Source organism: Coturnix japonica, chromosome 3, assembly GCF_054131305.1.
Source record: "Coturnix japonica strain WE chromosome 3, WE-NBRP24, whole genome shotgun sequence".
NCBI lineage: Eukaryota > Metazoa > Chordata > Aves > Galliformes > Phasianidae > Coturnix > Coturnix japonica.
Window position 1 is genome coordinate 50,234,443 of NC_140665.1, and position 23,830 is coordinate 50,258,272.

The 23,830-nt window shown below is 41.0% G+C and overlaps 2 protein-coding genes across 7 annotated transcripts; one reads left to right on the top strand and one right to left on the bottom strand.

Annotated features, from left to right (window-relative positions):
- The first annotated feature begins 702 nt into the window (after positions 1 to 702).
- On the top strand, positions 703 to 8,694 carry FUCA2 (alpha-L-fucosidase 2). 2 transcript variants are annotated; one of them, XM_015858277.3, is made up of 7 exons: positions 703 to 977; positions 1,918 to 2,105; positions 3,044 to 3,383; positions 3,965 to 4,175; positions 6,236 to 6,426; positions 7,657 to 7,765; positions 8,390 to 8,694. In XM_015858277.3, exons 2-7 carry the CDS (start codon positions 1,961 to 1,963, stop codon positions 8,528 to 8,530), a joined length of 1,137 nt encoding a protein of 378 aa, XP_015713763.2. In that variant the 5' UTR covers positions 703 to 977; positions 1,918 to 1,960; the 3' UTR covers positions 8,531 to 8,694. The 2 variants fall into 2 exon arrangements, with proteins under 2 accessions (XP_015713763.2, XP_015713762.2); XM_015858276.3 differs by having other exon boundaries at positions 703 to 923.
- On the bottom strand, positions 6,323 to 23,822 carry PEX3 (peroxisomal biogenesis factor 3). Of its 5 annotated transcripts, none has more exons than XM_015858279.3 (13): positions 23,715 to 23,822; positions 20,502 to 20,633; positions 19,300 to 19,381; positions 17,251 to 17,294; positions 16,597 to 16,721; positions 15,093 to 15,159; positions 14,940 to 14,994; positions 14,560 to 14,716; positions 13,047 to 13,117; positions 12,190 to 12,312; positions 10,963 to 11,059; positions 8,971 to 9,017; positions 6,323 to 6,460 (listed from the first exon to the last, which is right to left on the bottom strand). In XM_015858279.3, the coding sequence occupies exons 1-13, from the start codon at positions 23,785 to 23,787 to the stop codon at positions 6,433 to 6,435; spliced, it is 1,101 nt and encodes a 366-aa protein (XP_015713765.1). In that variant the 5' UTR covers positions 23,788 to 23,822; the 3' UTR covers positions 6,323 to 6,432. The 5 variants fall into 5 exon arrangements, with proteins under 5 accessions (XP_015713765.1, XP_085399643.1, XP_015713766.1 ...); XM_085543517.1 differs by lacking the exon at positions 6,323 to 6,460 and adding an exon at positions 6,940 to 7,062; XM_015858280.3 differs by lacking the exon at positions 6,323 to 6,460 and adding an exon at positions 8,704 to 8,854.
- Positions 23,823 to 23,830: the final 8 nt, after the last annotated feature.

Sequence of the window (23,830 nt, forward strand, 5' to 3'; positions counted from 1 at the left end):
CTGGTGGCAGTTTCTAAACCAGTCTAAGCCTTAACTGGACGTGTGTACTCACGACTTCTATTTACCAAACTGCTTCTTAGCTGTTTTTGTTTCTTTTTTTTTTCCTCCTCTTTATTGAAAGCACGTGAGAAAGGTCATTAAGCAAACTGCTCACTTCCTGCTGCACATCTCACCTACATTGCTGGGCTTTGGCTGAGGCGCTGGACCTTTCCTCACATCATTTTTCCTTCAAAGCACTGGGAGTCACAGAGCAGCTCTAACTATGGTGTACTGTAAAGAATCAGAGCTTACTTCAGAGCTCCCCTGTGAAGGGGCTGCTTGGCTCTGCCGTCCTTTGGTGGCAGCAGCCATCAAAAAGAAAAGTCGCAGAATGAGGAAAACCAAAGATAAAACAGAATAGATACAGCAGCAAGAGGTCAAAGGTGCTGAGGAGCTCCTGCTGAGATGCGAAGGGACATCGGGATAAACGAAGGTGAGTGAAGATGCAGAGAAAGCAGGTCAGCATTGGATGAAAGGCAGAAGCAGGGAGAGGCAAAAGGAAGAAATAATGAAGGGCTCCTATGCTCGACATCAAAGTTTATTTGCAAATTGGAGCAACGTGGGCAGCATACCAGTAACAAAATGATACCGTGTTTTTTACCAGGCTGCAACTTACACCCATCGAGGCACGGCCTTAGGGCAGCAGCCCCCGCCCCCGGCCCCGCCTCGCTCCGGCCCCCACCCGCCGCCATGTCGGGCTCGTTGCGGCCCGCGCTGCTGGTGCTGGCCCTGCCGGGGCTGCTGGGTGGGCAGCCCCGCTACGAGCCCACCTGGGCCTCGCTAGATGCCCGTCCGCTGCCCACCTGGTTTGACGAGGCCAAGTTCGGCGTCTTCATCCACTGGGGCGTGTTCGCGGTACCCAGCTTCGGCAGCGAGTGGTTCTGGTGAGCTGCCGCCTCGCCTGTCGCCCGCCGGACACGGAGGGAGGGGGCGGCCCGGTTAGTGGGGCGAGCCGGGCTGGAAGCCGTGCGGTTTTATGCGAGCTTTGCCAGAGAGATGGAGGAGCGGCAGGAGGCAGCAGAGGTGCCGCAGTGGGCTGCGGGAAGCCCAGAGCTCCCCTTGACTGGTGCTTGTTTGCCTTCGTGCTGCTCATGGTGCCTTTCTTCGCTCCTCATCACTTTCATTAAAGAGTGCGTTCCGCTTTAGCCTCAGGCTCAGCGCCTTCACATCCCTTTAGTTCGAGCCTTTGGTCCGCTGTGTGCTTGCTGCCTGGGGTGCAGTTTCTTTCTAAGTCACACTGTGGGTGTGGAGGTGAACAGCAGTTCTGTTCATAAAGCAAGTTGAATGTTAGCAAACTGCTGTTTACTGAAGGCAATAGTCATCCTGTGCTTCTCAGAGCTGCATATAAGGGTATCTGCAGTCCTTACTATGTGCTGCATTTACTGAGGCTCGGTTTTGTTCAGGCCTCTCACCCAGCAGCCACATAGATTGCTAGAAGGCCTCCAGCAGTAAGGCTTGATGTCACATGCTGTATCTGGAGTTCCTCTTTCATTTCTAGGGAGGGGAGAGGTGGGGCAGGAAGAAAACAGTGCTGCATTATCCTCCTATGTTCTCTGCTCATGGTGAGGGTGAGGCCAGAGCAGCTCTTTGGTCTCACTGGGCTGGGGCAATTGGAGCAATGGCATTGACTTCACAAGTGAAATCCTGGGACCTTTCCAAAGTGGAGCAACTGGAAGAAGAGCATGGGGGAAGGACAGAGAAAAGGAAGCTTTTACTTATTAATGTTGTTATGTTCTGCAGCAATTTTATCTGGCGATCTGTATCACATGCATCTGGTGCTTGTGCCTCTCAGTGTGAACTCAAATAGGGGCTAATGATTTCAGTGATCTTTGTCTAAAAAACACACCAGAATATATGGTTTTGATCTGTATTTTACAGGTGGTACTGGCAGAAGGAAAAGAGAGAGCCCTATGTGAAATTTATGAAGGCAAATTACCCACCTGGGTTCAGTTATGAAGATTTTGGGCCACTGTTTACAGCAGAGTTCTTTGATCCTAACCAGTGGGCAGATATTCTGAAGGCTTCAGGTGCAAAATATGTTGTCTTAACTTCAAAACATCACGAAGGTAAGCAGGAGGGTTCTGAATGTCAGAAACTGTTGTGTTTTTGTCAACTGAAGGAATGCCCATGTGACTTTCCTGCCTGCTAAGAGAAAGGCAGAGAAATGACACAGAATTACCTGCCCCAACCCAGTCAAAGAGTTAAAATGTGCTGGCGTTTTCCTGACTCTTGCACAAAAGCTATGGTCACAAAACTTGCAGTGGTGGGGGCAGCTGAGCTTCCAGCAGCAGCTGGGTTTATTTCTGATTGTTGTGTAATATATTGCTCAAGGAACCACAAAGTGAATGTTGTGCTGTTCTGTCTATAGATGACTGCTCTAAACTGGCAGTTAACTGGCTTGGAGGTTTCTCCAGGGAATTTAGCAATATGTTCCAAGAGTCAAGATGCTTAGCAGAGAAAAGTAAAGAAAAAGGGCACGGAATCACCAAGGTTAGAATTGACCTACAAGATGATCCAGTCCAACCATCCACCTATCACCAATAGTTCTAACTAGACCATGTTCTTCAACACAACATCCAAATGTTCCTTGGACACCCCCAGGGTCGGTGACTCCACCACCTCCCTGGGAGACCCATTCCACTCCCTGACCACTCTTTCAGAGAAGTAGTGTTTCCTAATGTCCAGCCTGAACCTCCCCTGGCGCAGCTTGAAGCCATTCCCTCTAGTCCTATCACCAGTTACACAAGAGAAGAGGTCAACCCCTGGCTCCCTACAACCGCCCTTCAGGAAGTTATAGAGAGCAATAAGGTCTCCCCTGAGCCTCCTCCAGACTGAACACTCCCAGTTCCTTCAGCTACTCCTCATAAGGCCTGTGCTCCAGACCCCTCACCAGCTTTGTTGTCCTTTGAACACGCAGTTTCCTTGCAGTACACTTGCAAAGTAGAACCATGATGTTTCCCCTCTGCTGCTTTCCTTTCTTAGCTTGTAATTTTTCTCTTTTCAGGCTTTACTTTGTGGGGGTCCAAGTATTCTTGGAACTGGAATGCTGTTGATGTGGGACCAAAGCGAGATCTTGTGGCTGAACTGGAAACATCTGTTAGAAACAGAACTGACCTGCGCTTTGGTTTATATCACTCCCTGTTTGAATGGTTTAATCCTCTCTTCCTTGAGGATGCCGCCAACATCTTCAAGACAAGAAAGTTTCCAACCAGTAAATCATTACCAGAACTCTATGAAATTGTGAACAAGTACCAACCAGAAATAGTTTGGTCTGATGGGGATGGAAATGCGCCAGACACTTACTGGAACAGCACTGGTTTTCTAGCTTGGCTGTATAATGACAGGTGTATCATGATGCTACTTTAGCTCCTAATCTCAAATTCTGTTATCTGGTTTGTCTCCTTCTGTACATTTTGTGGAACTTATTACCTCCACTTATGGGGAATTAGCTAAGTCTTATTTACCTGACATATAATGTGCCAATAATCCAGGTCCTACCTAAAACTATTGAAGCTTGTTTTAGACTCTTTCATATTTATTTAACCTTGTTTGCAAATTCATCAGTTAGGGTGGCAATGATTATTCTACTTAATTTTCTTAAGTGTTATCTAATGTATGGGCAAACAAGATAGCAAGATGATTTGAGAACAGAGGTGCGTTGTCATCACAGACTGACCATTGGGTGGTGGCTGTGAAGCGCATGCTTTCTGGCAGGACTCCTGTGAAAGGCTGCAGCATATTTCCCTAAGAACTGGGTTCTGAAAACTGAACTGAACTGAAATGGCACTTTATCTAATTGCAGTGGTACAGAAGTCATCTTGAATGTTACTTTCTGGGAGGGCTGTACAGGAGGTGAGGGGGAGGGATTACTCTGACTGTAATGTCTAGAATTAAAATCATAAACATACCGTTTCTTTGTTTCCAGTCCAGTTCGGGACACAGTGGTGACCAATGACCGCTGGGGAGTGGGCAGCATCTGTAAACATGGTGGCTTCTACACTTGTAGTGACCGGTACAACCCAGGACACCTTCTGCCTCACAAGTGGGAGAACTGCATGACTATTGACAAGAGGTCATGGGGGTACAGGAGGAACGCGTATCTTGAAGATTACTTGACAATTGAGGACTTGGTGAAGGTACAGTGGGACAAAGGGAATGCCTGCAACTCCTGGTTATTATATTACTTTTATGGAAATTTCCTGAAGGGAGGTTGTAGTGAGCTGGGGGTTGGCCTCTTCTCTCATGTAATCGATGATAGAACTAGAGGGAATGGTTTTAAGCTGCGCCAGGGGAGATTCAGGCTGAACATTAGGAAGTATTACTTCTTGGAAAGGGTAGTCAGGCATTGGAATGCACTGCCCAGGGAGGTGGTGGAGTCACCGACCATGGGAGTGTTCAAGAAACTTTTGGATGTTGTGTTGAGGAATATGATTTAGCTGGGAAGTATTGGTGATGGTTGGACTTAGATGATCTTCTAGGTCTTTTCAAGCCTTGATAATTCTGTGATTCTGTGAAAATACTGTGAGAAGTGTCATCTTGGAAAAATTCATTCAGCTTCTTAGAAGCTATTTCCTCTGTGAGTAACTAGTCAAAGACTCATCTGTATGATCACTTTTCTGGTTACTATGCTTTTGAGTTGAGCAGAAGCAAACAGTTGTAGTTTCACGGAGGCTCTTGCTTGAAGGCTGTGTATTTTTTCCCCCTTGTAGCTCAGAACACTTTATAAGTTAATACTCCTTCAGTTAGCTGTGAGAAACTTTCATTCCATTTAATATTTAAAAGAAAAGGCACTTGTATGACAGGCATACAGATAAACACGAGCAAATGCAGATAGCCTGAGTTAATAAAACACTGATTCCATTCGCTAGTCTAAGATATTACAAAAAAGGGAAAACAATTGTAAGCTTATGAAAACTGAATGATCGTAGTCTCATCTTTGAGATAAAATGCATTTAATTATGAAATTCAGCTACTAGGTTGTTTTTGCTTAATCCGCGTCTGTTCTTTGTATTGTCCCTGCAAAAGATAATTTCAAATTGAAGCAATCTCTCTTCAGAGGAGCTGCTTTTAATTCATTCAGTAGTTTATCTCCAGCTGTCTGTTCCTCAGACTCCAGAGTCTCAGCCTGTGATCTCTGGAGGGCAGTGTGGATGGGAACACAGATGCTTCATGGACTCTCTAGAACAATCATCAGCCTGTTCGCCAATTGTTAAGTTCACAATATGGCATTAGTGCAGACTCTTGATGCCAGAACATGTCATCTCAGAGGCTGAGCTAAAAGACAATTTCCTTAATGTGTTTTACCTCTTTTTCTGTAAGTTCCTCTGTGGATTGATTCTGTAGGCCTAGTAAAAGTGATGACTGAACCCTTTGAAAATCTAGATTAGATATAGGATTTTTTTTTCTTTTTTCTTCTTGCTGATTCAATCTTCCATTCTCTTTTGAATTCCAACCTCTTCCATCCCACTCTTCCTACAGTGGGAACATTTCCTTTGGTTCTCACTCTGTACACTGCATGTTACAGAAATGCACTGTGTGAATTTTGTGGGCACTGAGGTCTATGACTATGATGAATAAATCATACAAATGAACGCCCGCTCTGTCACTGGCTCCACTTAAAAAAGGAGGAATATGTGGGAGATAGTAATAGTACCCTTAGAGACAAGACTTATTCTTTGCTACATCAATTATTAAAACCGCTTCATTTTCTTCTGCATATTTTATGAAAACTGTGCACTAAACATCTAAAGCTTCATGGTATTTTAGAGATGTGCCCATAAAATGGGGAAAACATTGCTTTCCCAGCGTCACTAAAAATGAAGTGGCATCTGCTCGCCCTTCTCATGCAGAAAAACAATCCTGTAAGTGTTCTGCTGGGAAATCTCTTGTGAAATAACAAGCAGAAGTTGAAATTTCAAAAAGAAGTTGGATCTGGCTCTCTAACATACAGTCAGTCAGATGTATTGATGTGAAAATGCATTTTCGGATATTTTCTGCCATGCAAAGTGACAGAGGAGCTTTTGTTTTATGGGAGCTTAAATTTTACATTGATTGTTGGAATGTTGAACCTCCAGAATCTGAAGTTGCACTAACTTGTCTGGTCCATCATTCTGAAACAACGTACCACGCTTTAGTAAGAACTTCAATACATAATTCCATTAATCATGACTGTTGTTCTGTGTGTTAAAACATTCAGCAACTTGTAGAAACGGTGTCTTGTGGAGGAAATCTCCTGATGAATATTGGGCCCACTCACGATGGCCGCATCACCGCTATCTTTGAGGAACGCCTGAGGCAAATGGGTGCTTGGCTGAAAGTCAATGGAGAAGCCATCTATGGAACGAAACCATGGAGAGCACAGAATGACACGGTCACGCCAGAAGTGTGGTAAGATCACTGAACCAAAACAGGTGGTGTAAACCTGTAGAAGATTTAACATTTAAAATCTTAATTTTTAAATTCTTAAGGCTTTTGATACTGCAGAAATCGTCAGCCTGCTCTGAAGAAATGAACCCTTCTGTCAATTTAAGAGACTGCACGTGGAAGTGTGTCTAAGGATGCAGATAGACAGTGCGTGTCAGAGAATGTAGTTCCACGATGGTGTTAAGGCTGAAGGGAAGGTTGCAAGAGTTCAGTTGTTCTGAGCACAACTGGCAGCAGAAACTAAACAAACAAAAAACATCCAGAAACACAAAACTGCTACAAAGTGCTTATCTATCCAGTAGGAATCTTAGTATTGCTCTTTAGAGGTAAAGGGAAGAAACTAGGAATGTATTTTGCATTTTTGTACCTTTTTAGCTTTAAAAAGGAGAGTATTAGCAGTTGTTTGGTCAGTGCTCTGCTCTGCTTTAGTGCCTTTTTGCTGCTATAATTCCATAACAATCCATTGGGTTTTTGGTCTCAGCCACTTCTCTGCATTACTGGGTTTTGTTTAACTCCTGCTCCAATGAAGATCTGGCCATCTGGCTGAAGCCTTGAAACTGCTGACTGTTGAGTAAAAACACTTCTGAGAACAACAAAAGACTGTAATGACAATGAAACAAAGTGGGAGAAATGTTTCAGATGAATGCTGCAGGATTTCCAGCGATAAAACGTAGATGGAGAAGTTGGCTGTCATGAAAAAATTGTTCTCCGAGATAATGTCTGCTATAAATCGGTGTTTAAAAAATTAACTGTGCAAGGTAGAAGATTTATAGTTCCAGGTGCTCCTATTAAGTTTTTCAGTGTAATGCCTGTATGTTTCCAGATATGTGAATTGCATTTCTCTGAATGTAACCCATAATTATCTGTTAACAGTTTCCCCTACCCACCAAAATCCTCATTCTTACATGACAGGGCAGCAGTTGTTACATACTTGCTGAACTTACTGCAGATGTTTACCTCCACGTTCAGTTGATTGTTCATCTGCATTACCTCTATTTAGTCAGAAGGTATTTTCAAGGAATAGTGCTTTGAGAAAGGGCACTGATTTCATGAAATGAAGGTTATGCATTTGAAAATGCAGTCAGTGCTAACTTTTCTTATTAGTTCTTTTCTAGTCTTGAGAGCGTGATTTATACTGCTCCAAAAAATTTACAGGGAAAGACTGATGTGTTTCTGCTTCCCGTTTCCATCCAGGTACACATTCAGACCAAAGGAAGGCAAAGTTAATGCCATCTTCTTTAACTGGCCAAACTCTGGGATTCTGGAACTCGGTGAGCCGCAGGCCAGGCTTGCAGAAACACAGGTAAGAAGACACTGCTTGCTTCCCTCTTTAGAACAGTGAGGTTTGTAACATGTAACACAAGAACTGAACGTAATCTGAAGGTGTATGGAAAACATTTATAGTATTTGTTGTGTTCTATCCATGTTTATTTTAGTTTCTGGCTTCTTTGGGAATGTACAACTTTTAGGATAGAGTACTTCTAACAAGGGTTAGAAGGGTTAGACCCTCTGACAAGGGTCTTCCTTGTCATTTCTGGTTCTTCCTTGTCATAGTCTTCCCACTGGGATGTTTCTTAACAAAGTTAACGCTAAATTGTTGGTGGGATACATTTTAGCTTTCAAACTGAGGATCCTAAGAGGAGACCAAGTAGCAGGAAAACATCTGCGCCACCTCTTCTCTTTCCACCATAGCCTCTACCCCAGGATAACCTTTATGATATATACCCATCTTTATGATATTGTGATGCATGCAAAGGTTTTAGATGCCCAGGGACACAATAACAACTCCATATGTAACTCTATATGACCTTGGATATACAGTGGTCAGAACAGTAGTAGCTATGGAAGAATGGTTCCTTTATTGAATATGCAATTATATGCATTCAGAAATACATTGCTCTAATTTTACCATTGGTTTCAATTTCAGGTGAAGTTGGTTGGCTACAAGGAACCGCTGAAATGGGTTGCACTGGGAGAAAAGGGAATTGCAGTAGCTCTACCTCAATTAACTCTGAAGCAATTGCCGTGTCAGTGGGGCTGGACCTTGCAACTGACTGATGTAAACTGAGCCATATGCTGGAGCCCTGGGTCGTACAGAAGTTACACTGTTGGGCTTTTTTCTTCCTGCCCAGCTTCTAACTATTGCCTGACTGTAAAACATCTGCTTTTTTTTTTTTTTTTTGAAAGACTGTTGAACAAGATGGAATTAAATGAACCTCATACAAAATCTCATTACTTACATCTCTGCTGTACAAATTGTTTCTCTGAACTTGTATGAATAACTGAGCCTTTACCTTGACTTCTTCACTTTTTTTAGCCTCTTTCTTGGCAAGTTAAGTGAAAATGGCCAGTAGAAGGAACAGTGCTAGCCCATGCTCAACAGGTCAGACAACTGTGCATAAAAGTTATATATTTCAGTGCAAGATACCTTACTTCCACAAAACTGAATTGTAAAAAAAAATAATATATATATATATATAAATATAAGCCTTAAAAGAATGAACTTACCAGTTGTTTGCTACAGCTGGCAGCTTCAGCTGAGGTGGATACTGCATCTGCAGGAACAATCTCATAGAATTATAGAATCACAAGGTTGGAAAGGACCTACAAGATCATCCAGTCTGACCATCCCTCCCATTATCGTAGCTATAGCAAACCACTAAACCATATCTCAGAGCTCCTCATCCAGATGCCTCATAACAACTGGCAATTTATCATGAATGTATGGAGGCAATACGTGTGTACATTATAATTTCTAATGATGAGATAATGAGAATCACTAATTTAACAGAGCTATGAATTCTGAGAATTTGCTTTTTTCCCCATGTTTTTATTATGTGATAAGGTTAAGTCTGGCTCTTGTTTACATCCATTATTTTTACAGTTACTAGGGTGCCTTCATTGGGAATATGGACTGTTAACAACAACAAAACCCATATTTATTTCAGCAACTTCTATTTTTTTTTTTCTATTTTAAAGAGCTGTTGCTAGGGCTGCTCAGCTGTGGCAAGAAGACAACATTTTAAGCAGGAGTTGGATTGGGTCCAATTTGACAAATTCCCAAACTCAGCACGTATCAGGACTAATAACCGTAGGCTTGCATGGGAGATTTGCATAAAGGAGGAGATGAAAGACAACACAATACAGGAATATTTTCAATGTAGAAACCAAAGGCTTACTTCTTCCTGAGTGTTGGTAATAAATGCAAAACTATTACTGTGTAAGTTAAATTTATTCTCCTTTTCAGCCCTATTAGGCTTTTAAGTGACAGGCCAAATGAGCTATTGCTTTTTCTGCTAGGTAATATTATCACACACAAAAGTTTTACATTAAAATATTTTATTACAATACAGACAATTGGGCTCCAAATTAATACAAATTAAGATAAAATATTTACAAGTTAATGTGTACAATGTAGCTGTCTGAACAGCATAAACAAGAATGTCTAAAAATCCACATTCTGTAAGTAACAAAGAGAGCACCCCCAACCTGTTCAAGAGGCAGCAGTTGGCTGCAGTTGGCAAAGGCTTTTTGAAGAATGAGCAGCTCTTTGGAGCATTTGTGAAGTCAAGGGAAGAAGCCTTTTACAACAAAAGAAAAACGTGAGGGACGAACAGAGAAGCCTTACTTGGTTCTGTTATTCTTCCATCACAACCGTTAATGTTTTACCCAAACCATACGCACCCCAGGCCACCAAGTTAGTTTGTTTTAATAACTTCTAGTAGCATTGCCACAAGATGCCTTTCAAATTATGCAATAAAAAACTAATCAAATTATGCAAGAGTTTAACAACTTTTTAATAGAAAATTCTTTACATACAGTGATTCTTTCGACAAGAATATTTTGATGGGCATTTGAAATAGAATAGATGGAACAGCTATGGGCTCACTCCCGGTTTTTTCAGTATGTTCTTCCTGCAGCTCTACTGCTCCCACACCATTATCAAATTAACCCCCATCACATCAGTAGTCACAAAGATGCATTATAAATACGTGATATATTCCTATTAATGCGCAGTTCATTTCTCTAGTTGCTGAGGGGTACTAAAAGCTTCGTAAACATTAGCAGCAAAATCTTTCATTTGTTCCATCATCAGTAAGTCCTGGAAGAAATTTGAGGAATACATTTGCTTAATCAAAACTGCAGCCACCGCTCTTCTGGTTTTACTGCAGGACGTAATTGTACTGATGGTGAGGAAAGCACCTGGCGCTGCTTTTGAAATCCAACTCAAACCTGCACAATATTCCTGAACAGAACTCCAAATACAACCCAAGCTGAGACTTTTTCCTGCTTCTACATTGTTCCATTAAGGGAAGGGATTACAGGAGAAAAAGAAGCCTTTTTCTGGAAAGTACAGCTCTACACAAAGTTCAAGTTATGTTACTTGTTACTTATTCCTACTTCTTTATGCCACTGAAGTTTAACAACATAAGGTACTTTATTAAGAAGAAACAAACGTCTCAACATTTCTTCTTTATTTAAATAAAGCAGGATTCTTACCTGAACAAAATGACTGGGTGTTTCGCTGCATACTGAATGGATCTGTCCATTTATTATTGGAATTATCTTGGCTAAAGGCAGACTGACGCTGGAGAGACTGGAAGAGAATAAAAAATATTGACATAGACTTGCTTGGATATTTGTAAGACAAGTCAACTGTGATTATTACTAACCTAAATAATTACTACTTCAAAAATAAAGAGTTGGAATAAGTTAGTTTTGCATAGACCACAAACTGGAATATACAAGGTGAAGGTTTGTCCCTGTTAAGTTTCTTGTTTAATACAGAACTACAAAAGAAAATGTTATCTATTGGTCATCCTATTACAGTTTTGCAACTGCTTCTCATGCAAAATGAATGTTTTAGCTACAGTATTTGTCTGCATGTATATGTGAAGTAGTTGCTAGAAGTGTCCCTCTACAATCTCAATCCCTTCAACTCTTAACCAAGCTGAGGAGAGACAGCCAAGCTAAACTCTTTGGGATATTTTAAGCAGTGTAAATAGCATACAGTTCTATACAAACATTACTACTTAAGAGCCACAAGTTATTAAAACAAACATATGAAGTTATAATTCAAAGTATTCACTTTAATATTTTAGGAATTATATTTCTAGGATTTGAACTCAGCTTTCAGATTTCTGAAACCTTGGTTCTAAAACCAAGATAACTTCAGAATAAAAGCTGTTTTTTTTTAAAGGTCTTTTAGAAAGGAGGAGAAGATCCCAAATGTTTGTATTTTTTCCAGCATACCAGTCAAGAACCTAAAGCTCTGTATGTTACACATATTTGGAGAACCACAGTTAGGCCCCACTTCCCTGAGAACTTTTATAATTAACAGGCAGAGACTTGGACATACAGAGCTATCTTTCTCCCGGCTGCACAGAGGAATGTTGGAGGGGCATCTCCCAAATTGAAAAGCAATCTGTTTGTACGGCACTGGCAAAAATTGGAAAGAATCGGTCTGTTTTTAGATCTGCAAGTGATGGTGAGAAAGACACTTCAGGGAAATTCCAGCAGGTTCTTGGCTGGGGAGAAACATGCCACACTCCAACCTCTCTGACTGACCAAAGTGAAGAGACCATGTTTCTTGCTTTTCAAGAATAAATAAAGTTATTTCTAGCATGAGAACTTCAAGTAGGCAAGAAAATTCCTTGCCTGCTTTAGAATTCATGCAATAATGCTTCTGGCCTCGTACTGAGAACCACAACAAAAGAAAACATTTACCTATTTACAGAGCCGTTCTGAGAGAAGTCCTGTTCAGTAGGTCTGAAGAACTCTGCCATATTGTCCAGCAGTTGACTGAATCCTCTGTTTAAACACGTGCTCAAAACTGTACTGAAGTCTGGACTGAAGAAGTAAATATGTGCTGTTTTGATTCCTAGGATTCTTTTTTCCAAAACCAAAACCCCTGCAAGACTCAAGAGCATCTGAGGTTCCCAAATCTCTCCAACTATCTCCCCACAGCAAAACAGTCAACGACCTCAACTCTACCCTAAAGATACTAAAAGATATATGCAATGAAAAGCATTCTTTCCTTACCTATTTCTTACTAAGCAGCAGCACAAAGGGACTCATTGTTAAAACGCCCCAGGTCTCTAGCAGTTACATTCTAAGAATAGTTTGGCATTTGACTCTTCATTCCTATTCAATGCTTATTACAGAAGCCTCAACTGCAGTAGCTCTTGTAGAAGGATGCATAAATCCACGCATTAAAAACAAATTCTGGTAAGTCAAAACTAGAGTTCATTTTAAGAAAGCAAGTAAATGCAATGTAATTACTCTCAATTTATGGCAGAAGGGAAGTACTTTTCCTACATACCTAAGAAAATGTGAGGAAGAGATAACAGATCTAGCTGTGAAACACTCCATTGTACTATTAAGGCAAGAATATTTCTTATGAGTTTCAAAGCACTCAGATTTTGGTAATCCTGGCCTTTAATTATGGAATATAAAAATTTAATGCAGCTCAGTGGCTGAATGGTCACATTTAGCAAATGAAAGTTCATCACTTTGTATATAAAACTAATTGTCTTACATAAACTGTAGTTGTAAGGAGATTGATACAAATAATTTCTGTATACCTTTCCAGCATATCTCTAGTTTCATTAAGTAATTTAATTGTAGCTGTGTCTCTTTCTGTGAGTCCACAAGCCTAGAAAAAAAACCAAGACAGATGCCATTTAGTGAGAAATTCGTAAGAATCATGAAAGTAAGGGTGGAAATAGTTTTGTGTCATGGAACTAAGTCAAGATGAGTATTAAGACTCCTATTTAATACAACTTACCATAGCAAATCAGATTCTTTATAAATCTGTGCATGTGGCTTGTAGCTGGCTACTGATTTTGAGCGTGGCTTTTTATTTTACTTTTTTTTGTTGTTTTTTTAACTTATTTTAAAAATATTAGTAGAAAATACCAGATTAATCAAGCAGCTGAAATAAACACTGCAAGTTAGCTGAACTGTAAGAGATAAATGCATGGGGTCACACAATGAAACCTCAGTTTCTTCTTCACACCAGCATAATATCAAGTTGAGAACCAGTTTTCACCAACCTGTGATATGGCTGGAGTCAAATATTATCAGAAAATCTGGGAAATTACTTAAATCATAGAATCACAAGGTTGGAAAGGACCTACAACATCATCTAGTCCAACTGTCCTCCCATTACCGTAGCTACAACCAACCACTAAACCATATCTCAGCGCTCCCTATCCAAATGCCTCTTGAACACTGCCAGGGACAGCGACTCCACCACCTCCCTGGGCAGCCATTCCAGTGCCTGACCACTCAGAGAAAAAATTCCTTCTTATGTCCAGTCTAAACCTCCTCTGGTACAACTTGTGGCCATTTCCTTGGATCCTGTTTGTTGCCTGGGAGAAGAGGCCAAGCCCCTCCTCATCACAACCTCCCTTCAGGAAGTTGTAAAGTGCAATGAGGTCTCCTCTGAGCCTCCTCTTCTCCAGGCTAAACAATCCAAGCTCCCTGCGCTGCTCCTCATAAGACTTGTGCTCCAGACCCCTCACCATTTTCGTTGCCCTTCTCTGGACATGTTCCAGAGCCTTGATTGTCTTTCTTGTAGTGTGGAGCCCCAAACTGAACACAATACTCGAGATGCAGCCTCACCAGAGCTGAGTACAGGGGGAGATGTTACCATTGAGGTAAGATACACCTTGATTCCTGTTCATTTTCCACCTCAAATGAACAAAAAGACTTTGGTACACCATCACTTTTTCCAACACATTATCTCTTTCAGAGATGCTACAATTGTTCAGGCTCTTTGCTGGTGCACAAGTAAAACGTAACGCATTTCAGCTTTGGACTAAGTTAAGCAGCACTACGCTACGGCATAAGTCATGGGCTAAAAGCACTAACATGGCTGTGTTTCCGAGTTCAAAGCTGATAAGTTATTTTCAGACAAGTGTGAAGAAGGCCTAACTTTCCTCATCCTAGGTCAAAGAGAAGGATACTTAATGTGTAAAGGAAAGAGGTACTTTATCAAAGATTCAGTTACCACAGTGCAACTAGATTACAGTTATGCCCTCCTCCCTCTCCAAAATAAACAGAAAAATTAGATGAAATAAATAAAACAAGTACCTGGGTAGCGAGGGGGTTTTCTTCATCTGGCATCAGATAATGACATAAGGGAGAATAAGGTGCGACCTGATCTGAATCTTTATGTTCCACTACTTTCCTGATTTCTTTTAGTTTCTGTTCCAGCTCCAGAAGAGACAGTGCATGCTTAAGGGAAATGCTGAAAAGGCAGAAAAGCTATTAATTTTGCAGTCAACATTATAATTATGTAGTGTTTATTTACTGACAATATGTTCACATAGGATCCCAAGCCCACCAAAAGCTTTGTCTTGGAATAAGTCAGTATGCAGTTAGTCTTTAAATTCTAGTAAAACTCACTGCTGTGGGAACAGTCATCACAGTAACGACTAAAATCCAACCACTAGGAAATATGGACCTCTTACCTTCCAAAAACTTTATGCACAGCTTGTTTAACAATAGTTATTAACTCAGTCAGTCCTAGAACAAAAAAGTGTCAAAGTTATTCTAATGATTTGCTCACGTCTAGAGAAAAGGGGCATTTTGTAAGTGAAGCTGGTTTATAAAATGTATCATACCGTCTCCTAACAGGTGCTGGATGCTTGATAAATATTGCTGTTGAACCTCAGGGGGAGCCAGTGGTGTCTGTGGGGGAAAAGGAAAAAGTTCAGTGAAACAACAACATACAACACAAAAATCACTTCAAACAGGTAGCAAACATTTTCCTTCATCTTTATAATACCCTACAGCAGACAGAGTCCACTCCAGAGACCACTCTCAGTGCAGGTCTAGAAAATAACTACACTTGGTAGTTATCTGCTGAGGAGAGGTTTCCTCTGTATCAGAGTTCTGGAAAATACAGAATATGGAGATGAAAAATTTCCTTAAAGAAAAAATGAGAGAGGACCTCAAAATTAAATCATAGCTCCCCTTCAGCATTTCACAGCTTGCTGTGGTCATCCTTCCAATCATGTGTTCCTACCAATATTTTCCTTAAATTTAAGAGGGCTATGAGGAACAGCAGGACAGCTGTATTTATAACTTGTCTCAGTTGAACTGGGAAATAAAAGTTTCCACCCTAAAAATTAAACCTGCCGAAATAGGATATTTATGCTCAACCCTAGCAGAAACCAGAGAAATCCCTTGATAAAAACAAAGCTTTGGGGAATCCAAGTCTATCTGTTCCAGCAAAGTGCCTCACAGCTGATTCTGTCAACCCACTCCTCTACTGGAAAAGCAACTGAAAGGGAACATTTCTACTCCAGAGCCTCTTGCCCAAAAAAGCCTTTTCAGACTTTACAAAATGCAAACCTGACCTCTATCATCTTTGGCTTCCCTAACAGAAGCTTTTCTTCAGACCTGCCTTGATGTGCTGTCCCTTGACTCCCAGCAAGAGTGATCAGAGAGGAGCATGTACCAACTAATACAAGTTTGCATTATTTTTGGGTGAGCTGTTCAACAATTTGCAGATCTTACTCTAGGTATTCAGTTACTCTGGAATGTATTATTATTGAGCAATAGATACACCTATAAACAAAAACCAAGCTTCTACCTCATCAACAGATACTTAGGTAGATGGCCTTCTGCAGTTAAAAAAAGAAAAAAAACAGTCCAACCAGTCAATATTTCAAAGACAACATTTTCCTTTAATCCTAAGGGAATTTAACTGAGCAGATCAATGTACAAGCTAGGGAAAGCTAAGCACTTATGTATGTATTTGCATACACATCTTGGATAATTTGCACAATATTACTGTTACATAAAAGACTAAAGAAAGCAAAGAAATCATTTTAAGTTTGATGCTCAGATTGAAGTGGCTGTCTTAAAGCAATACAAATGCAGACAAAAGGTACTACTCAATATTGCTAGTATTATGTTGAGCAATGTTATCAACAAATAATCTAGATTAAAAGACTGTGATAAAATACAACAAACCTCACTATCAGTATCACTTCATGTCTCTCCCTCTTAAAGAACACTTGTTCTCGTTCAAATATTGCTGAGCTACTCCTCTCTATCTCTCACTAACTTATTCTTTCACTCCCAAGAATATGAACTTTCAACCTTTAACAAGAAACTTACTGTGCCATTCTTGCAGACTGCAGCATTATCTAGGTAGATGTAACCGCCGATAATATTTAATTGGACTCGCAATAGAACTACTAGCATACAGGTGCTATAGACAGCTACAATGCTTCTTGTGAAACCTTGAGGAGAGACAACAAAGGAATTTCAAAGTCAGGGAAATAAGGGTGAGTCAAGACAGAAAAGTGTTCCCAAGATTCCAGAAGTACTGATGATTTTTAAACACACAGCAATTTCTCTCATTGGTTGTCTCAAGACATATTTTCATAAAACATGCCCCAAATTACCACAAGTCTAATATGTGCAAGAGCAACTGCTCAAGTATTGCCCCATTTAAACCATAGGATCACAGAATGTTCTGAGTAGGATGGGACACGTGGAGATCAAACTCCCAGCCTCACAAAGGATCACCTATAAATAAAACTACAGATCTGCGAGCACTGTCAAAATGCTTCTTAAAGTCAGGCTTCTTGTTGTCACCACTTCACTGTGGAGCCTGTTCCAGTGCCCAAAAGTCTCATATAACTATAGGAATTGCTCCAGAAGGTGTCCCCTGGAACAGTGCTGTCAGATTCTGGTATGAATGGTATGAAAGTCATTTTAAAATTTAAACTAAATATTATATAGATGGAATTATTCATTCACACTTACTTATTATCTTTAAATCCTCCCATATTTCTAACTTGTTTGCTGGTCTGTGGGGAAAAACAGATTGAGACATCAAGCATTGTATATTTTCCTTGGAAATTAATAAACATATTAAATAAAACTTCAGCGTTCATAGGCAAATTCGTTTAACTGTTATAATTACATCAGATTTACATCTACAGTGATTTACTCCATTCAAGAAAACAGTATATAAGCAATGCAGCATCAAGTCACAGAAAAGATATTCAAATTTAAATGCTTAAACACAGTATTTATTGTTGTCAATTACTTACAGTTATATGATCAATTTTGAGTTCCTACACTAAGCAGTCAGAAAAAACCCACAGATTGTATGCAAAGTAGTTTTTCCTATCCTAGGCCCTTGATTGTGCATATATTTAATACAGACTCAGTTTGGTAGGGCTTTCTGTACCCACCTGTACATAATAAGCAAAGGATCAGAATTTCTGTCCTACTTGCTTAGGAGATTTACCATTGTCTGACTTGGCTTTAAAATACTGACTCGATTAATCTAAAAGTGATCATGACCATACGTGGAAAAGAATTTTACCCACATAAATGCCATAAACTCAAGGGTTTTTCTTCTGTTTAAATATATTTACCTTTTGGTCTGTCTGATTTCTAAGATAAACAATTAAATATTTAGCACAGACACTACAGATTAACCTGCTCTTAGGTTTTACAGTCATCTAGTTAATACAGATATATACTCTTCACAGGCCCAGTTAACAATTAAGCAATGCTTTTATCTTTCTGAAGCATGCGTACTTTGCCATCACTTTGACCACTTTATCAATTACACTGACAATTTTTTTCCACTGCCATTAAATAATACAAACAAACAGGTAATATAAACTCTTGAATCTACAACTCCAGAAAGAAGAGGTAGATTTAAAATCCATAAACTGCTCCAACTCTTTAAACAAATCGGAGACATTGGCTATATTTTAAGGTATGCTATTATGCACTTTATTTTATATGCCATTTCTTCATACAGTTATAATGAAAACAAAGGTGTTTTCTGACAAGGAGAAATCTGTCTTAAAGTATGACATGCCTCTGTAACTTCTTATAAATCACTTCCATTTGTAAAATCATTTCAGGTACCTTCCACTACCAATCACAGCTGATCTCAATAAGGTTACATAAACATTTGACCAAATAAAAACACAGTTACGATGCTCTATTTAAGACAAAGTACTCAGAGGATCTAATCTTCACAGAATCACAGAATGACCCGGGTTGGAAGGGACCTCAAGGATCATGTAGTTCCAACCCCCCTGCCTGGCAGGGCCACCAAACATACATCTTTACTAGACCAGGTTGCCCAGGGCCCCGTCCAACCTGGCCTTGAACACCTCCAAGGACGGGGCATCCACAACCTCCCTGGGCAGCCTGTTCCAGGGCCTAACCACTCTCCTAGTGAAGAACTTCCCCCTAACATCCAACCTAAATCTTCCCTCTTTTAACTTAAAACCATTTCCCCGTGTCCTGCTATTATCAGCCCTTTCGAAGAGTTTACTCCCCTCCTGATTATAGGTTCCCTTCAGGTATTGAAAGGCTGCAATGAGGTCACCCCGCAACCTTCTCTTCTCCAGGCTGAACAAACCCAACTCCCTCAGCCTGTCCTCATAGGGGAGGTGCTCCAGCCCCCTGATCATCTTCGTGGCCCTCCTCTGGACCCTTTCCAAAATCTCCATGTCTTTTTTGTACTGAGGGCTCCACACCTGGACACAGTACTCCAGATGGGGCCTCACAATCTTCCCCTAAACAGAGCATTTTAACAAAAATCATGGCTCTCACTGAAACATCTGAAAGTGATAACTATCTCAAGTTTGGAGAATGCTGGCCACACCTATCGAACTACATCTAACACAACTATTTATATAATGATTTGAAAATATGTTAAGACTAGAGATTCAACGGAACACAGAACAGAAATCCTGCTCACTCTCTACGTTATAACTACATAATTTGAAATGTATACATGTATCAAAACAAGTTATTTTTAACACTATGAAATAATCTTACCTATTTTTAAGAAGAGATGTGAGACTCTCGGAATTTAACTGATGCATTAAGGCATCCCTCAATGTAGGGAGCATTGACAGCACTGTTATTAAAAGAAAGCACAAAAATATAAACCAGAAGTTTTCAATGTAAAGTATAAGTAATCCATACCCCACTCTCACTCGACAACTGCTACACTGCATTGGTCCTATTTGCATCACGTGCAAAGCTGGGAGGACACCCCAGGGAGGTGGTTGAATCGCCATCCCTGGATGTGTTTAAGAGACGTTTGGATGTGGTGCTCAGGAATTTGATTTAGCAGAGGGTTGTTAGAGTCAGGGTAATATGGTTAGGCTGCTGGTGGGAGAAAATGCTTGGCTTCCAAAACAACCAAGGTCTAATCCACTGCTACGTGATGGAAACAAGAAATGGTAAATAACAGCATTCACAGAACATAATAAACACCACAAGCAAAATATGAAAAAATCTTGGCAAAAATGCACGCTGCCACACAGAACATACTTGGTACAATTAATGGCAGATAAAAGCTTAGTCTTTGCAGTAGTCAATACCATCAGTCAATACCAAATGGAAAAAGATAATGAAGAAATACTAATTGCTCAGAGTAAACAAAGTGCACAGAAACCATTTGCAGTCACTTAATAAATCGCTACAAATTTCAAGAGAAGAAAACACTGCCCAGTTTGTGGTACAGAAATAGCTCTGAAAGGTTTGTGTTCAGACTTACGTCCTCCCCAAATCCAGAGACTGCTAGGATAAAATCACTGCCATTTTTGGTACCCCTCAGTTGTTCAAGTGCAGGGAATTAACACAAAGTTATGCTTCTTATTTGCAAATGCAAATTACCCTCTGAGATCCACGTGCTACAATGAAGAAGGGAATTAACCCTGCAGTAAATTCTGGGTGCTGCTTCACACATCAATGTGACGTGCAGTTGAGGGCAATACAAAAAAAGGGTCTTGAACTGATAAATCATACATGTTACATAAAAGATAAGTATACTCAAACCAAGGATTAGGACCTCTTCCATCCTCTGTTCCTCAGATGTAGTCAGAAGACATATGATGACTGTATTTATACACTATTACTTATTTAGGACTTTGAATTCACCTTCCTTTCTTGCTTTTCTTAATCCCTGTCAATATGTAGTATAAATCCCCAAATAATCCCTTCTCAAGAACATAACATTTCCCTTATCTTACCTGTCATGTTGCAAGTCCTCTGATTACTCTCAAAATGATACTGCCTTCGTGCTTGGGCAATGTATTCAGCTGCCTCTCGTTCTTGGATTTCTCTGATTTTCTTCTGCCCATATTTTCCCAGTAAATAGACCCCTAGAGAGAGATTTTCAGATTACAAACTGCTTTCAAAATGTGAACAAAGCCCCTTTCAGCTCCTTCCATTGGTTTAAAACCATAAAGGTATAAAGCGACTTGAGAGAAGGTACGTGGGTCTCAAAGATTTTAATATCAATTAGCAAATAACATCACTGCTCCAGTTTTGAATTCAGTTCCATTTTTAGGTCATTAAAACATTTCAGTTTATTCTCCAAAACTATTATCACTATTTCAAAAGGTTTGTCAACTTTCTGCCCTAATATTAATGGTCACCAAAAAGAATCATTGGGTTATTCACACTGGCAGTGTGTTTCCCCATGTACAATTGCAAACCAGCCAGTTTGGAACAATCATAATCACTTCCATTTATTTAATTTTATGAGACTAAACCATTTAGCTCCAGGTTTTGTGGCAGAAATGTCACCTAGGTTTAAAAACAAGCTCTTCCCACACGTGCACGTGGCACGATAGTCATTAAACTATGAGAAGGAAACAAGAAAAATCACGTGCAGGCCCCTTAGTGACATGCTGGAGCAGCACCACTGCAATTAAGATGGAGGGAGCTCATTGCCTAACAGTTGGGCATTCTGAACTAAACCATGTGTCTCATGAGGGTGCAAAGTTGCATTCGCAGCCATCCAGCTTTCAACGCAATTGAGCAGGGTCATACATCAGGAGTTCAATTCCTTCCTTCCTCCTCCGAACAAAGGTGTAACTTTGACCCATCACTAGCTGATATTGTGCGCTCCAGCTTCACCTTTAAGAATGCGATGCATAAAACGTAAGCCAAGGTACAGAAGGATCTTCATACATTACCTTTCCCACGTGCCCCATATGAAACCAGGTATTAAGAAAATTCAGCAATAATGAGACTGCCTAAAGGATAATTTCTATGGAAACTTATCTCCACCTTCACTGATGTAGTTCAGCGTTTCTGAAGCACACAGGTTCAGAAGCAGATTAGTGGTACAAAGAAGGATTACAGCCGCTGACACCTGGGCACTCAGGTATAGGAACGTCAGCAAGGATCTTGAACTACGTTTCCTATTGCTCTATAACTGGTCTACAAAGCCAAAGCGTACAATGGTTGTCCTGCAACACATGAAATATCTGGGGTCTGTAATATCTATTTCCTGCAGAAGTTATTTATCAGTCAGAGAACTGAGAAAAACATGCTCCTGTTTATCACTGCTGGATAGTGACTTCCCACCTAGATAGAAGTAATGGAAATAGCTAACAAAATCCACAGGCTCTTACACATTCACAACAGCAATATCAAACCAGTCGGAGGTTTCTCACGTCACCTAAGTAATGACTTTCTCCCTAAGCCTTTTCCTTCTTTTCCCCTCCAGGCTGGATGTGGCTCTGGGCAGCCTGGTCTGGTGGCTGGTGACCTTGCACACAGCAGGGGGGGTCGAAACTACATGATCATTGTGATCCTTTCCAACCCAGGTCATTCTATGATTCTTTCTTCATAGGTGCAGCTAGTAACTAGGAGGCATCAAGTTTAAGAAGACAGACTTCTGAACCTAAATGTTCTTTCTGCAAGCTGAAGATTGCAACAGATGAAATTGAGTAACAATTAATTCACTGTTGAAATCAGAACTGCATGTTACAAACACATCCTGAACTTGCTCTTCTACAGCACTGAGATAATGGCGACAGCGAAGCGTTTTGTAATATCCAACACAACCTGCACTGATCGCTGAGCACTGATATAAAAGCCATTTTCAATCAAAATGTGATGCAATCAGATGCAAAATGTCCTCACAGCTGAGACACACGAGCTCTTTCTCTCTGCTTTAAATAACACTCCTCATGGGTTTGATCCTTGAACCCTGGTCTTTGCTTACTTCAAGAGATTTAAGTCAATTTACTTTGTATTGCTAAAATACCAGACCCTTGAAGAATGGGTTCCTATAAGGTCTTTCCTAAGTTGAGGCGCTCTCAACAAAAGGGAAAAATACACATATTTCAGTTGCCTTTCTATCAATTTGAGCACTTAATCTCATGGCTTTTGCAAAAAGATATTTCTGCTTCTAAAGCATGCTAGCAAAGGGCCATTTACAGGACATGAATTCAGGCTTTCAGGACTACTGAGAACCATCAGCTCTACCATACCTGCTTTCCTAGTCAGACATCAATCCACACACCCAGCCAAAGCTGGAGAACCCATGCTTTCTATTCCCATTTGTCTATGTACCACTGTCACAAGGACAGCTGAAGGGGAGGAGGAACAGCTGGCAGCTTACAGTTTGGCAGGATAAAGTATGTCTTGTTAATTTACCATGGTGGGCTGCTGACATGGAGGCTCAAACAGGTAAACATAAGCTTCCTTTATGCTTGTGAAATCAGAAAGCCTGCAGGGAATGGGCAAAGTGGTTTGACAGTAAACACCATCTAACCTAATACTGTGCACCGATCAGAACTCTGTGGAAAAACACACAAGGAATTCACGCAGGAAGGGTGCAGAAGCCATAGCTGAGCTGTCTCAAGTACATCCACTGCACCTCCCCAAAGGCCTCACCTGAATCAAAAGCAACAGAGCGAGACAAAACACAGCAGAAAGCCCACAGCCCTCAGAACACTGAGCTGCTCAAACAGGTTCCTGTGGGCACAAGCAAATCAAAGGCTCTTCAGCAACTCCGCGATCTTTAATTCTGTCTGATTAGCATAACATATATGGAGACCTGATGACTGAGCGTGCAAAGACTTGGCCGTGTCTTATGAGAAACAACTCACCTCCGCGAAGAAAACAGTGCTACCAGCCGCACGGATGCGCACTTTATTGCCACAAAGACACCGGTCCGAGATGTTCCTTTAAATCTAATCCCAGCTCGAACTAATCTCGTCATAGCTCCCAAAGAGGAGCCTACCAGACCGTACCCCCGTGGCTCAGACGGAACTCTGAGTGAAGCCCAAGTGCTCCAGCAGCCGCTCTCACAGCCCCTCGTCTATCGTTACCCCGTGAGCGCGGGGCCCGGGCGGCACTCGGGGAACGAAGGGCCGTTGGGGAGCGAGGGCCGCGGCTCCCCCCGCCGCCACAGAGCCCCGCCGCGCCGCCCCGCGGGCACTCACCGCCGAGAAAGGTGCCGAGGACGAGACATTTCTTCTTGTGCCGCTTGAGGAAACTCCAGAGCGACCGGAGCATCCTGCACGCCCGACTCGGCCGCTCCTTGCGTCGGCGGAAGAGG